The sequence below is a fragment of the Schistocerca cancellata genome, chromosome 10, assembly GCF_023864275.1.
Source record: "Schistocerca cancellata isolate TAMUIC-IGC-003103 chromosome 10, iqSchCanc2.1, whole genome shotgun sequence".
NCBI lineage: Eukaryota > Metazoa > Arthropoda > Insecta > Orthoptera > Acrididae > Schistocerca > Schistocerca cancellata.
This window is the reverse complement of record NC_064635.1, coordinates 47,427,658-47,444,572: the sequence shown is the minus strand read 5'-3', so window position 1 is coordinate 47,444,572 and position 16,915 is coordinate 47,427,658. Positions and strand designations below refer to the sequence as shown.

Below are 16,915 nucleotides of genomic sequence, written 5' to 3'. Positions count from 1 at the left end.
CATTAAGACAATATATCAACAGGAGTTGCTGATCTGAAAAAGTACTGAATGGAGGCTACAATTACAGGTGTAAAACTAAACGTACATTGATAGGTAGGCAGTTATAAAATGCAATGTACATTTGCAAGTACTTCACCTTGTTCGGACTGGGAGTTACTCCTGTGACAGTAATGACTGTCGTTCCAGCACCGGCTGGTTCTTCCGGAGGAGTCCCTCCTCCTGTAGTGCTCGACACAACACATTCTCCCAGGCGGTCAAACACTGTTCCACGGTGCTTGTTTGATTGTCTCGCTGCAACTGAAAACATAGAGCTGTACGTTTTCACGCTAAAATATTTGTCCTCTATGATAACGGCAGCTTACCTGTAACCTGGCACATTAGTTTCACAACTCATATCTGGAAAGGTAAACGAACTTTGGATAAATGCTTAAGCTGCTGCAAAATCTATCTGCTCTACTGTACAATGTGTTGTCCAAATCTCCTAAAACCAGTGTGCTTTTTTAGAGCCTCAGTGCAACAGACGCAATTTGTGTAGCCTGCCTGCCGACAGTGAAAACAAGCACTCTAAAACAGAAAAGCATAGACTGGGCGTCTTCTATGTTCTTCAGACATGCTAGATTTGAAGCTCAGTGCCCACTAGTTTCCTAAAGCAGTAAAACATACTTTTCAAAAACATTGGGAAAAAAAGAAGAAAAAAAAAACAATTTAAGGTTTCCTAATGCTGTTAAGTGTCAAAAGTTTACAGCCTTGGGTGGGTATTGTTGTAGTCTTGTAATCACAAGGTTGTCAATTCAGTTCTCAGCAGAGCTCCTGGAGAGAATACAGGAAGCGACTGCCACAGTCATGCTGAGACAGGTATGGCAAGAATTCGTTTACCGTTTAAGCGTCTGGCAGGTCACTCATGGTTCGCATATTGAATGTTTGTAAAAAAACTTTCAGAGTTTCTCTTCAAAATGCAATATGTATGACATCTGTACAATGTTTAGTTCCTGTGCAATAAATAATTGAAAGTGTTTCTGGACATTATGTGCACCCTGTATAACATATTTTGCACACGTGCATGCTCACACTCATGCTCTCTCTCTCTCTCTCTCTCTCTCTCTCTCTCTCTCTCTCTCTCTCTCTCACACACACACACACACACACACACACACACACACACACACACACACACAGATATATATATAATACATTAAACATATTTCACACATATTTCATCCATTGTTTGTTCATCTGTGTGTCCCTACACTATTCATCCTATTACAATAACACTTTGATGAGCTATGATCATGCCCACAAAAAGTTTCCGTGAGGCCCTTGAATATTATCTGACCTCAATCATCTCATTTTTCTCTCTGAAGCCATCTCAAAAGTGAAGTGTAAATCACTTCTCCTGATATGGTTGAAGACCTGGAGTACTGGATTTTGCAAGCTTTTCAAAATTTACAAGATGAACCTGAGAGTCATTGAAAGAATTAGTAACTCAGTGCATAGATGAGTGCATAATTGCACCCAAATGCGAGGATAAACACACGGAACATCACCTGAACAATTACGAATGGGACATGTTACATGTTAAAGAAATAGTACCTTTATTGTTAACGCAGGCTGCAGGTGCACTTTAAACCAAATTAGACCAAATTTAATGGATTTTTATTCTATAACTGTGTACTTCCAACATGTAAGTTTTTGCTATTAATTATTATACACCATTTACGGAGGGGCGTTATGCAAGATATTTTTTTCCACAGTCAATTTGAGTTGAAACAATGTGTAATTTGTTGTGTGACATTGTGGAATATTTCCGCTTCAGCCCCTATAATTTCATAAAGTTCTGATACATAGTGGTGCTATACATAGACTTAAAACTGGCGTCTGTAACAGAGGTGCATTCCAAGCAGAGAGCTGTCATTGGGTTCCTTTTGGCGGAAAACCACAGCATCACAGATACTCATAGGCACTTGAAGAATGTCTGCGGAGACCTGGCAGTGAATGAAAGCACGATGAGTCGTTAGGCATGGCATCTGTCGTCATTACAAAGAGTAGCGCAAACCTGTCCACACTCCTGCATGCCAGCCAGCTGCACACAGCAGTGATTCCTGATGTTGGAATGTGTGGACACTCATCTGAGGTAAGCAAGATATCACAATCAAACAACTGGCTGCTTGACTGGATGCCTCTTTTGGTAGTTTTATCATCCAGTTGGGGAATCCAAAGGTGTGTGTCCAAAGGGTTCTTTGCTGCCAAACAGGAGAGTGTAGAAAGCAATGAAGGTCCACCTGAGTGGAATTGCTTGTGTATTACGAGGCCGATAGTGTCCATTTTTTGTCAATCATCATCACAGGTGATGACACAAGGGTTCATCACTTCGAACTGGAAATAAAAATGCAATCCCTGGAGCAGCCACACTCTCAACTGGTAACATCATGGCAACAGTCTTCATTTGATGTCTCCCTCATGGTGCAACAATCAACTCTGAAATGTATTATGCTACTGAACAGAAGAAACAACTTCTGTGTGTTTGACGCCACAAAAATTCAAATTAACTTCTACTTCTCCACGACAATGCACGGCCTCATACAAGTCTGCACACCCAAGACGAGCCCACAAAACTTCACAGGACCAATGAAGCAAGTAGTCCACGGGAAGCAGTATGTGGATAATGGGGACATTACTGATGCAGCAAGACGTTGGCTCCGATGTTGACCAGTAGAGTGGTATCACGTGGGCATACCTCCCAGTAAGGTGGTGTAAGGTCGTCGCACTGAATGGAGATTACGTTGTAAAATACAGTTTTGTAGCCAAAAGGATGGAGAATCATATGGTGTATTGGAATTCGGAATAAAACCAACTTCCTATCATGAAAAAAAAGTGTTGTATTTCTTATTGAACACTCATCATATCACATAATCCACTAATGACAATCTAGGCCAGAAAATAGAAATCAAATGAGGCAATGTGCAAGAAAAAATTAAAATTAATGTACAGCAAATGACAATGGATAAATTGTGGTGAAACACGATTGTAAAATACAATTAAATATTATCTACATCACAGCAAATCTAGAAACCCTTCAAAGGATGGATGGAAAACTCACCCATTGAAAGGATGGCACGACTTCGAGGTGTCGTGCCTGCAGGCATGGTGATGCGGTAACCACCTTCATGCTCTGGTAGAACCATGCGCGCCTTCTTTGTGGGTGGTTGAACCGGTGTGATGACTTTTATTTCATCGTCCACCTCCATGCTGGTATCCTCTTCTTCATTCTTAACAAAGGAAAGAAAAACTTAATTACAACCTCGATTAACAGAAAGGATTATAGGCACATGAGATCTACAAAATAAGCATCAATTAAAATATCCAAGAAATACTTGTGTAAATTATTTCTTATTATAAACAACCATACGAAAAATGAGGGAACACACACACACACACACACACACACACACACACACACACACACACACAGATACCAAAATGCACATTACAGCAGCCATAGTGGGAGTTTTGATATCTGTGTGGTTGTGTTTGTGAATGTGTGTACTTTCTGCTCAAAGGGTAACACATTTAGCTGTTGTATTTAGTGAAAGCTTCTGTGAGGTAGATGACACATAATAGTAGATACACAGTGAGGTTACACACTTTGTAGCATTCCTACCATAACGGCGATGTCACATTAATCTTCTTCTTCTACTCATACCCTACCTCAACCATTCTTTAACAGCAGTCCAAAGCCTCTGTTTTGTTAGGTACAAGCATATAGCTTTAAAAATGTTATGAAATTTTTTAACAAATTCTGTTACAGGAACACATAACAAAAATACATAATGGCTAAAAACTGCCTGAATGCTACAAATACCAAGCTATTTTCTCACACTGAAACTTCAACTCAGCTAAAAACTCTGGTGAGACTCATTAACCCCTTACAACATCATACATAAATCAATAATTAATGACATAATTAACTATTACTATGCACAGTTTAACCAGTTGTTCCATGGCCAGTAATACATAATGATACACGCAACTACAGGAAATAGTTAACTCAATTTTTTTTTTATTAAAGGAGTGAGTGTGAGAGAGAAAGCAGGTGATGTAGGGATATATATGATTAATTTCTGTGTAAAATAAATCTGTTGTATCTTTAATCATTTTTGTTTTCCCTGCCTCGGAGAATAGGGAGCAAGTTATTCAATACTGCAATCTAAAAGTGAATTCACATAGTTCTTCACCTCTTGACAGATAATAGTATCACTTCTTACCTGCCTGACCGCAATTTCAGACTGAACAGGTGCAATACGTTTTTTTGGAGCCACAGTCACCACTTCATTTTGAGCAGCCAGTGAGAGAGGCTGTTTTCCTGATTCTTTTGATGCTGTGAGAAAAGAAGGGAAAAAACAAAATTGAACTCAAATTCCATTGTTTACAATCAATCAGAAAGAAAGGAACTTCAATCTAAACCACAAATTACACATAAATTTTTCAAACAAAGTACAACTTTACATTACCTATTTTGCCAACAGGATCAACTGTCTAACAGTTTTCTTTGTACACAGACTATGTTTTTACAACACACGGGAAGACAGATAGATCAATCAGAACACTCTACAAATGGTATTCATGAAGTTATAATTTTAACTTCTGGAGGGAAGTAGTAGTAGTTTTTTTTTTAAGTACACATCAAACAAAGTACAACTTTACATTACCTATTTTGCCAACAGGATCAACTGTCTAACAGTTTTCTTTGTACACAGACTATGTTTTTACAACACACAGGAAGACAGATAGATCAATCAGAACACACTACAAATGGTATTCATGAAGTTATAATTTTAACTTCTGGAGGGAAGTAGTAGTAGTTTTTTTTTAAGTACACATCTGCAGGCCTGATACACATTGGAATCCCCATGATACAGTACCATCATACTGTATAGAGTTGATTTCCTTGTTGGTCACTGAGAAAAACACATTTTAAGTGGCAGTCAATTCAACTCAATACTTGGTGTCAAGTTGACCACCATGTTAAAAGTACACATAAATGAAAATTTACACGAATTGTGGTTGATATCGGCCTCCATACTGGGTTATTTTGGAGTTTATTTGTATGTATTTATCTATTTTTTTTTTTAATTTTTGGATCAGAAAATGTGGATTTTGGTACATTTTGTCAAGTGTGTACATTATACAGTTTCACATTCATGAGTTTAATAGAAAATACTTAAATAAGTCCCTGGCATAAAATTATGTCAACATACACACACTGCCTTATCACAATCATTAATGAATTAATTAATATGATAGCCCTGAAAATTATAGTAAATATTTTTTACATCTCTGCAAGTTCCTAGTTAATGTCAAACCACTGAAAACTTAGAGCAAATTTTAAAATTCTCCTTTTCTCCACAGAAACAGGAGCCCCTAGTTTTCTTTCTATCTGATCACAGTCAGTCAGTAAAACGCATGTCCTCTGTCTCAGGATATCTGAACTGGAGTCCACCAAAATTTCTAACAAAACGAACTTCAAATCCATCTCCATAAAGTATAGAAATCACAGCAAGACGATAACAGTTTGTATGGCAGAATGAAATCACGCCATAGTTCTGTCTTGGCTTCTGTACTGGAACACTATTTCAACTTAAGACAAGTTTCAGTAACATGGAAAAAATACTGTTGTTGAAAAATGCAGCTAAAAATCATGATTAAAAAATAAGATTATTTTGTATATCAGTACAGTTTAAAAGGACTAAATTGATAAAAGTTAGACACACAATGTTTTTTGCTATTTCTGCTGTTGGCAACAATTCCGTGCCACCTTGGGGGTCAACGGGAGATCTTCAATGAGCTGAAATCCAACAGTGGTGACTGGTAGCTGGTTGTGTTGGCACAAGCAAGCGAATATAGAATGCATACACAATAGGCGAATCTAACCCAGGCTGTGGCTAAGCCAAGTCTCCGCAACATCCTTTCTTCCAGGAGTGCTAGCTCTGCAAGTTTCATAGAAGAGCTTCTGTGAAGTTTGGAGGTAGGAAACGAGGTACTGCCCGAATTGAGGCAGTGAGGATGGATCGTGAGTCGTGCTTGCATAGCTCAGTTGGAAGAGCACTTGCCCGCGAAAGGCGAAGGTCCCAAGTTCGAGTCTCCAGCACACAATTTCAAAGTCAAGCAATTTTTTGTTTATTTGGAAGTAAATGCTGGAGACCTATTACACGCTGAAAACCTACACCACAGTGTGTCACTAGAGGAACCACCACAAAATACTGTAGCCTCCCACTGGATGAGCAAAAACTGAATGGTGTAGTGTAGCCTAACTCTGCTTTATGAACACTTTGAAGATCAGCCACTTAGAATAATGCTGGGCCTAGAAAACTGGCAATTTGTGCCACTATCTCAAGTGTTACTGGCACATATGTAGTTGGTGTGTGTTCAAGAGTAATTAAAAAAAAAACAACAAGCTTCAAGATGTAGTTTTTGTATTTACTTTAGTTCTTTGATAGCTTGCAAATTTTAAAATAATTATGACAGAAAGTATAATTAACCTTAAAAAAGTGTGAGATGAGTTATTGAGCAATTTCTGCCTCTAGAGAATCCAAAATTCCTTGCTCGCTCAACAAATGTGACATATTTGTAACAGATTTACAGCAGACTGTGAAACCTAAAAAGAACATGCACGAAATTATGTAAATGTAATCACATTGGCTCAGCCATTAGTGACAGCAGCTGTTACATTCTGTAACGTTTCTTTCAAAATCATTCTAGAAATTGACAACAGAAGGCAGCACCTATCAAGGTTGGGAGGCATCCAAACATTATTCTCATAAGAAATGATCCAGTTTTCAAGTGATGGATGGCTTGGGCACTGAGAAAATCATGATTCGAAAATACTTGAACACAGTCTCTTGAACACTTCGCTGTGGGCCGAGCACAACACAGGCTGCAACACTGCATTTGGAGCACCACACCCAAGTATATCTTGGGCCATGTGGTCTCATGAGACGCAAGCCATCAACCGTTCGAAAACTGGGCTGGTTTAGTATGAGAACACTGTATGGACATCTTGCTACCTGTCCCTCAATTACTACCTGACCCTTGCCAGGAACTGCCTTCTGTTGTCAGTTTACAGATTACACTGTTAGAAGCAACAGCAAATGTAAGAGCTGCTGTTGTAACTCACTGAGCCACTGCGTGCTTGTTTTGTCATTTGATTTGTGTGTGTACTAGTTAGGTTTCCATGTTTTCTGTAATTCTGCTACAAATGTGTTGTGTCTGTTGAATGAGTAAGAAACTTTGGAAACTTTAGACAAACAACTGAATGATTCCTGAATTCAGGGAGGAACATCCAAGTGCGAACCGTCTGAAGAAATTGGTGAACGACCCTTCCAGCAAGGCACAACACTGGCTCAATAAATTGTTCCTATTGCAACTATCAGCAACAGGATTGTAGGATGATCCTTTCACAGCAAAATTACTGCAACTGAGGTGAAGCAACATCTAACAAGGGTCTGCAAGATTTGTTCAAAGAAGACGAAACAATATACTGGCAAAGAAACCTGGAAAGAAGTAAGCTGATATTGTCCTGATTACAAATACTGCCATTATGTTTCAGACTTTCCCACACAAAAGCCAATCTTATTTGCAATTGCTTGAGAACTCATCTCACTTTTTTTTTTTTTTAAGAACAGTTACACTTAATGTCTTCAACACACCTGCCAATCGTCAAAAACAATAAAATCTGGAGATCCAGATTTAAAAATCAGGAGGTACAAATGATTGAAATCCACAGCTCATTTTCAGTATGATCCTGAAACGGATGCGAATCTTTTCCTTTCGGCACCACAAAGCTATACAACAGCTATATAAACACAACTGAAAAAATTAAAACTACTCAGAATGTTGATTCCGTTCCCCTTATCTGCAGCGTAGCCAAGTCAATTGGTATAGGTTGGAATGTTTTTTAGTTAATCACACACTGAACATTTTCTTGGTGCTTTTTTTGTTTCCAAGTGTTGTGAAATTTTGCTTTCGCCACCACGATACACAAATGTCACATCGGTAAAAGAGGACAAAATGAAACACTCGACTTTTCCTACAATCAATAATGCATGGAAACTGTTCCAAACATTGCTTTAAGAAAACAGAGCTATATATATATTATCATAATAAAAAAAAAAAAAGCACTGAATCAAAACACTACGAATATCACGAATAGGATACACATGAAATAACGGCTTACACAAAGATACAGCCTTTCAGGTTTCAGATAACAAAATAACACAAATAACCATTCATTTATACTAATTATCCAAACAGAGCACAATACTCAGCAATACGAGTAGGCCTATACATTCTACAAAATGTGTCGGAAATAGGAAAAATAACAATCTTTATACACGTTACACACACCTTGCTGATTTCTATAAACTTCTACATGTATATCGATTAACAATGACTATGAGCAAAGGATTTCAGACCATTGGTTAGGGAAAAAAACTGACAACAATTAGCTAAAATCAGCAGAGATAGTGGAATAATCAGGAAAGTGGAAAATCAGGAGCTTCACGCTTAAATCTGGAGAACTGGAAGTTGTGCATCATGATTGTATAATTTGTAGTCTATCACTTAACCAAAATGAAGATAAAGATTGAACTGTGGCATACGAATTTCAATGTGTACCTAAAATGCAGACATGTACCTCTACACAAGCAAAAAATAATTAAATACCTAGATTTTCTCAAGCTGATAATTAAAACTTTATGACTACCGCTCACAGAAGTTTCATGGTAAGTGTGAAGTATTTTAGAAAACTAAAGAAAAGAAAACTATTTGAACATTATCTCCACATCAAGATAACTGGAGAGTGGTCAGCTGGAGTACAGGAGAAAGAGCATCCATTTAGGAACCAATCCAGCATTCACGTGATGTTAGTTATGGAATCCATGGAAAAACTAAAGCAGGACGGTAGGATAACTCTTCCCAAACACAGGTCTGTAGTATTATCAAATGAGCCTTTATCACTGAACATTCATCATTTAGATGCGAATAAACCAGACAGCAACACAGAAATAAAAGTAAACACCAAATGTCTGAAAACTGAAGTTTCCACAAAGCAACTGGTTCCATACAACAATATTAAACATTACAATACCTGCGTACACAAAGGGAGAAGCCCTTTCTGAAATTCTTCAATGTGAGGATCTCCACAATGGAAAAGATATGAAGAAGAAACCATCAGAGTCCAGGCAACAGTTCAGCTGCAAGAAGGAAACTGTTGGAGCAACCATCCCAGCTCTCACACAGTTCGATGTATGCTAATCAAGGAATATCTAAATCTGAATGGCCACTGAGGGCCTCAGCTTCATGCCTGTTGGATTCAACTCCAATGTCAAACACCACACCACATCACTCGGTGGTAATGACAGGAAAAGAAGCATATGCAAAAATAATGTTAGAGATTAGCTGGACTGAAACACTAGAAATTTAGCAAAGAATATGAATTTGTGACGTACCCACTTTCATAAATTAATTTTTATATAGATTGCTTATTGCAGATGTCTATCAAGTTTTTCTGGAGACGACGAGTGATGTCTATCATCAACAGAAAAAACTCTTAAGCTTCTGCAGCCATTGCCAGTGACAGTAAAATCTTCTGTGTGAGATGCCCATATCATTTCCCACACCTACAAACTCAATGTTTTAAGCCTTCTGCTAGGAGGTAGAAAACACAAAAACAGAGTCTGTTTTTGTATAAGCAGCAGGAAAGGGGGAAACGATGAAGTGTAATTGCGTACAAGATATTAATTTCAAAGTCTTGTCCGTTTGTTGTACCATCAAGTAGATAACATACAAAGTTTCTGATAAGCAAATACTCTTGACAGTAATGTTATGGCTGGAACAAATGGAAACTGGATATGATATATTCCTCTAAAGGCAGCTTTTGTAACACATCTCTATGTGAGTGATGGTCTGAGAGACAAACAACACTCAAGTCAGCGTCTACCAGCAGTTCATTCACTCAACCTCTAATTTCCCATGAAACAAGCTCACAGGGGCTTCTGATCTGCAATTCCCATTTACTGAAGTAATTGTCATTATTTAAAGAACCTCTCTTAAGAAAGGATGTCTTATAACTGACGTGATTCTAAAATGAGAAGCAGCTCTCCTACAGTTGCCACAGGAATTTGGGCATGAGTAAACTAAAATCCACGTAGAAAATTTACCACTTCAGCAACAATTATATCCTGACCTTACACTATCTTTAGCATAATTCAACCAAAGGAAGTCTCAACAGGTGCTATCACACTGTGTTCATTGTCAGGAACCTCAACACTTTTTGGAGTTCCTTATTATCTTACTTTCCACAGCCTTCAGGATCTTGTTAATCTTAATAACTGAATAGCTGTCCAAACAAGCAACCACATCAAGGGCTACCTCTTTCAGCCCACACAAAGAGTACTCCCATCCTTTTCCAAAACCCTCACACACCAGTAAGCCTTTTATTACCTGGTAGAGTCCTGAGTTTGGTATGAAAATGTTGGTGATTCTGTGCTCCCTGACTGTGTACTTTTCAACTGAGAGCAAAACTTGTCCTGTAGTTCTAACTAACAGCATAATCTTCCTCTTATTAAATTTTCTACCATTTTTATGTTTACTAACAACAGTGAAGTCTGTCGCACTGTTGCTACTTCTAAAATTACAGAAAGCTCTTCGAGAAATGATTGAACCTACTATTAACATTAAAAATAAAAACAGTAAATTTTTCTCTCTTTCAAATGGTCTTCCTGTCAACTGTCAGTTATCACAACACTTTTCAGTAAGAGAACATTCTTCTCCAACTTCATGTGTTTTTTCATACACAGTTTTACATGATGCCTACTTATGTGTGCATATTGTGGTCAGCTGTGTGTTATGATTACTTGTGTCACAGATACACAGTTGGTCCTACAGTCTACAAGCATTGCATGTGACAACTTGTCAACTGAAGTGACTTGTGTTTTAATGGCAGTGTGCAGATATTCTTTGCATCACAGATAAGCTACATTAACACTGACATTACGCCCTATTCTCATTTCCTCAGATCACTTGCACTTATTGCTAAGTAACTCGCAGTTTAGAATGGAGTGATGCAACAGAGCAGAGTGTGTCGGACAGCTGCCACGCCACTGCTTTGCGTCCAGGTATAGTGGAGCCAGGGAGTAGTGTGGTAGCTGGCAGGTTCCTTTCACTTCAAGGACAGCAAATGTGCAAGCCAGCCAATCTTCAATATTTCTCAAACAATTTTAAAGAAACTATTATTTAAAATTATTTTTGCACATCTCAAAGCATCATTCATCAGCTTCTTGATGCACAGCTTATTACTTCCTTAATCATCATGGTTATCGTGATAGTCCAAAATTGGTTAAACTACTGCAGGCAAGTCGAATAGTTGGCAATGAATAATAGAGGTCGTCACAAATTGACGTTTGGTGCACATTAGGTCATATGTTATTATGTACCAAACGTAATTAACACATTTTACTGTTCTTTAAACTTGGGATGATATCTTTAACTCACTCTATTCTGGAAAAAATGGATTATATATAGCACACTCCATTCCACTTATGAATCCAGACGATAAAACGAGAATGAAATATTTACAACTCTCATGAATCTCAAACTGTTTGAGATATCAAAACAAAGTTTTTGCAAATGACAACACACAAAGAAGAGAGTAGGTTGCCATATGGCTACTGTGCATAACTTCCTTACCTAGTGTGATAAAATAACTAGAGATTTTTTTCAATGGGAAAATTTAATTTTTTAAGGATCACTGACAGGTGGTGAAACGAAAATTGTTACAGGTTTCTAGGAACCAGAAGTAGTTGTCCAGATGTAGCTCTGACATTTACAATAGGTCGCATAACCATAGTAAGAATTGTGGCGTCAAAGCCACACCATATGAGAGTGCCTTCAGAAGATGAGTTCGAAATACTGTAAATGATTTATGTAACATACAGAACTTTCCAAATGCAGTGAAAACACATTTGTCTAAAATGCCCAGAAATTTCTGATACAATGTTTTATAGTTATAAACATTTTCATTCAATTGTACAACAAGCAGATGCAAATCCTATCAGGAAACAGATTATAGTCAATGTTGGGGGATATGGGAAGGAAAGCGAAAGTGGTAGATTTCATTCTGCTAGTGTATTTTGCCTGATGCAAGAAGGGGAGCTTAATATACTGAAAGACTCTACTACCAAAGAGATCAGTTGTAAAGCCTCTTTTCACTGGAAATTAGGCACATCCAATGTTGAGTAATTTTATTAAATATTAAAATCAATGTAGTTTAGATCCAGAGAAAGAATACTTCAACAAACTTTCTTCGATACCATGCTGCTATCAAGTGTTCTGCTGATTCCATTTCCTCAACAGTAGAACAAAAGAAACACAAGCACCAGCAACAGCACTGACTATGCTACATGCAGCATTGTTGGCATTGTCTGAATGCAGCTGGATTCACTTGAATGTTCTTGTCGCCACTCTCAAAAACAAATAAGTCAGCTTCACTCAGTGCCACTCTGCTGGTATAATCATGTGCACTAAGCAGAAATGGTTTGTTTCGCCAGCAATGCTTTGCACACCTCACTGCTCTGGTTCCACCACGACACTCCACTATTACCACAGCATAACACATTCAGTATTTTTTTTTTTTTTTCTTTCCAAGTTGAGAGTTTTCCCTTGTGCAGTATTAATATTTTCTACTGGGATTAGTAAACAATGTGATAACATGCTGACAGATCGGTGACATATAATGTTGGAGTTTTGAGCATGAAGAAATGACTATTGTATATGAAAATACTAGCAAAACAAAAGTTGCCAAAGTAACAGGACCTCCACCATGGAAAATTTACGATTAGCATGGTGTTATTAATGCCTCAAAGCCTATTAAAAACTTGAAAATATACTTTCACAGTGGAACACTACAGGTTTTCACAGGGATGTAGAGCTATGACATAAGAGGAGGAAAAAAAAAAAAGATGCATTCACACCCTTGGGTTGTGCAACAGATAAGTTGGTCACCACTGTCTTCATTTCTCTTTCCTTCTTTAATTGCTTCCTACTGGAAGACATTTGTGGGTTTTGACAGCTTGTTACAAAACTATCAACTCAGGCTGCACAACAGATCTATCTGTGTCTGCAAAACCGCCATCAAAAAAATAATAATTTGCAAAGCAGAACAGCAGTATTGTGATCTTCAATACACCTGATATCAATACTATACTTACAAGCACCTAATAAGCAGCACACAATCTAAGCCACCACCCATATTAACTGAATGACCTGCTGTTAAAAAAACACTAACAACACTAAACCTGACACACACACACACACACACACACACACACACAGCAAAAGATAATTACATATCATAAAGTGTCAAACCTAAAAGAACGTAGCAGTAGCTCACATTGTTCACTATACCTTTTTAATCATGCTAGTGAAGGTGGGCAAGACTGTAAGTAAATAATCATACTATGCAGCTTCAGTCAATATTATTACATCAAAAGGAGATTTCAACCAGCATATTCAAGCTGCTGAATATTAGTGTTTCAAAATTGTTTAATAAAGATCATGTTTATTACTAACTGCAGTTAGTTTCCATTATCTTACACTACGCCCAACACAATTTTCGATAAAAGATCCACAGTTTCGATATATGATCCACGGCTGACACAGTCAAGTTCTGAGACATATTTCTATACATAACCTTTATTTCATCATCATTTACAGTATTTAATGTGTCAGGTGTTTTTTAATTTTTGTAACTATCATAATTATAGTAATATCTTCATCATGAGAAATGAAGGAGAATGACACTAAAGCCCATGAGCTTTTGGATGGATAACACTCCAACAATGCGCACAATGGTGATTACTGAAACTTGTTCGAAATTGACAGCAGCGTGAAAGTTCACTATATGAGACTTGGCCAACATTGACCAAATTTATGTGGTATTAAGCATATGATAGCAGGCACAGATAGCATGTAACTGAGCCAGAACAATGCGACAGTACACTAATGGCTTAATGACAAACAGTGTCAACTTGTTTTTGCGTATTCTAAAATTTGGAAGAAGTCTTGGCATCCTTTACAATGTATAAGTTCTCTCTTGGAATGAAAGTTAGCCTAAGTGTTCACAGTACACACATAGTGAAACTAGACCATACTCCCAATATGGATCAATGTCGTAAAATTCCGATTACGGTGTCGAAATTTATACACATAATAAACACACTGTATCACATACGCTGATAGTACTCTGTGGAGAACAGTCATTATATGTGAATGATTTACGAACTCACCGCTGTGTTTCCTTGCCTTTACTGATATCTCTGTTCCATCTTTTTGGCCACGGGATGCAGACTTTTGTGGTGATGATTGTGCAGCCAAAATTCTTTCACGTGCTCTCTATGAAGCAAACATACGTAGCATGTATACAAAATTACGCTGATTCATTTAAAACAATTAATTTTGTTATTTACCTTACCTTGTCATGAACTGTTTTTGCATGTCTCAATATTGCAATGACATCTCCTATCAACGTAATGCCCATTTCCTTTAGTATTTCTCTGTTCAAATCCAACAGCATATTCCTCTGTATGCGATTATCATTGAATGTAATAGCATAATCTGCAGCTATTGCTGCAGGAATTCCTGCTTCCCGGAAGAACTTAACCCAACCTTCTATAGGAAGAAAACATTTCTCAGTTACAATTCACTAATTACAATCAATCAAAGACATTTAAAGTGGGAGTGGCACGACAAAAAATGGAAGGTTTGCTGGAATAAATGTTAGTTAATTTATAGTGAGAGCGTAGTTCCCATGAGTGATGTTAAAATTATACTTTTTAGTTCACAAGTAAGTAAATGTCAAAATATATTGATGTTCACTGCAGAATTGTTTACTAAACAAACAATTACAGGAGTCATAAATCAAGGGTTAGGGCGTATAATACAGTCACGCTCCCATCAACTGCATTGAGATAATAACGTCTTGAGAATTGAAAACACTGTTTTTCTTCGTGAATAAAAATTTAATTTTCGTCGTACTCACCAGTACCCCTTTCAGCCATGTTGAAACTGAGATTACAATAGACTGTGTTTTGTTTGTTGTCTACACAAGTCAATTACGTTCAAAACAGTCATGTAGTTCGCATATTAAGCTTCCTGTAGCCAAGCTTCTTCCGTTATGCATTTCTTAACATTCATGAATAGGATCGAACATTTCACTTTTCAGGCACTGTATCTTCAACTGATGCTGTTGGTCATCGTTTCCGGTTCCCCCACTACTTATCCCCACTCACTCCCAACTCTAGCTGAGCGAGAGAAGAACTGCTAGGAGCCCTGTAGGAGGGTTTGAACGGTGACCGAGGACGCCCTGCCTCGATATTCTTGCCGTGGAAGGGACTTTCCGCAACGATGACCGAACACGCAGTGAATAATATAGACCAGTACGGGGATGGATACATGGAACAAGAAGAAGAATGGGAGCGAGAAGGACTTCTCGATCCAGCATGGGAAAAACAGCAGAAAAAGGTATGTAACTTCAGTCTGTTTTTTCCCAGAGACCGCGCCTTTCCCTGCCGATAACATGAAGCACGTAGTGCGCCAACGATACTCAAAAATTTGTTTGGTGGTCGTTCCGTAATGCAAAAATGATGTTAATCTGTAAAGGTGATCGCATTCAGATAATCGTCGAGAAAGTAATTTTAAATTTGTGCGATGTATCTAGAGCGCATAGAAACAGCAGTAAATTGATTTCTGCCAAAATTACTGTCTCAACGATACAAACATACCGGTAGGACTTTGTTGAGAGACGTTTTCGCACAAGATCGGAACTTCGCCGATCGGCTATTCGATGATAGATTTCTTTGAAAGATTTTCCTGTGACAATATATATGTAAATTAACATCACGTCTTCGAAGGATGCCGGTTTTGAATTGTAACTAAAGTCACTTCTCAAATCATGTTAAAAGGCAACTAGCACAAAGTGTCCGAAATTTGTTTTTACGTGTATGCAAGCACGAATAATTTAGTCTTGAAATTGTTCATTACTGATAAATATTCGAACCGATATCAGATTAAATCGGAGAGCACTGGTTAGTCAGCTGTACTGACTCGCCTGTTGCTTAAAGTCTGTGTCCTTTTCTTTCTTTTCATTTTCAACGGATAAATAAATCGTATATTCATGTATGAATGTGGTGGTATTGCTCGTTGCTCGATTGCACAGTGTGTAAAAATTCAGAGCGGACTGCTCTGAATAAACAACGCGACATCACACAGTGAGAAGACAACACTTCCAATACGAACCAAGGACTTTTTCATCACACACGCGTGTTTTCAACCCTACGATTCTGGTAAATAGTTATTCATTCCTTTCTGTTTCAAGACTCGTCGAATTAGCTTACTTCCTTTGAAATAATTACCGATCGTTGTCAGTGTTTACAATCACCACTCCCACGCAATCGTGGTTGATCACCTATAAATCTCTACATTCTGATCCACGTTTAACGTTCCTCAGAGTCTTTTTGGTATTTCAGATGGTGTGTGTGTGTGTGTGTGTGTGTGTGAGAGAGAGAGAGAGAGAGAGAGAGAGAGAGAGAGAGAGAGAACTTCGCAACAAGTACTAGCCATATATTTTAATGCTGAGTCGTGAAATTCGTATTTTGGGATGGAATTCGTGACAGGTTATCAATAAGGTCTATATACCTTTAATAAATGTTATCTTTAGTGATTTTCCCGAAAAATTCATTAATTGGTAATGATTTTTAAGCCTGTTTCTACGCATTTTGTGCTGATATGTGATATATCAAAATATTATGCACAGTGAACTACTTTATAAGTAAGTATTATCTCTGATTTAAAACATATGATTCAG

General features: G+C 37.7%; 2 protein-coding genes across 3 annotated transcripts in view; one reads left to right on the top strand and one right to left on the bottom strand.

The window, feature by feature from the left end:
- The window catches only part of LOC126106902 (uncharacterized protein C19orf47 homolog), a 47,907-nt gene extending 32,679 nt beyond the window's left edge, over positions 1 to 15,228 (bottom strand). The window contains exons 1-6 of one of the 2 annotated variants that reach the window (XM_049913320.1): positions 15,092 to 15,228; positions 14,525 to 14,721; positions 14,340 to 14,445; positions 4,263 to 4,375; positions 3,098 to 3,266; positions 137 to 291 (exon numbers count right to left, since the gene is read on the bottom strand). In XM_049913320.1, the coding sequence (XP_049769277.1) occupies positions 137 to 291; positions 3,098 to 3,266; positions 4,263 to 4,375; positions 14,340 to 14,445; positions 14,525 to 14,721; positions 15,092 to 15,110 (759 nt within the window). In that variant the 5' untranslated portion in view covers positions 15,111 to 15,228. Of the gene's footprint in view, positions 1 to 136; positions 298 to 3,097; positions 3,267 to 4,262; positions 4,376 to 14,339; positions 14,446 to 14,524; positions 14,722 to 15,091 lie in introns of both variants that reach the window. The other variant, XM_049913319.1, reaches the window with a different exon arrangement.
- A 115-nt stretch (positions 15,229 to 15,343) lies between these two features.
- The window catches only part of LOC126106901 (alpha-actinin, sarcomeric), a 533,945-nt gene continuing 532,373 nt past the window's right edge, over positions 15,344 to 16,915 (top strand). The window contains exon 1 of the mRNA XM_049913318.1: positions 15,344 to 15,573. Coding sequence (XP_049769275.1) covers positions 15,457 to 15,573 — 117 coding nt within the window. The 5' untranslated portion in view covers positions 15,344 to 15,456. The remainder of the gene's footprint in view (positions 15,574 to 16,915) is intronic.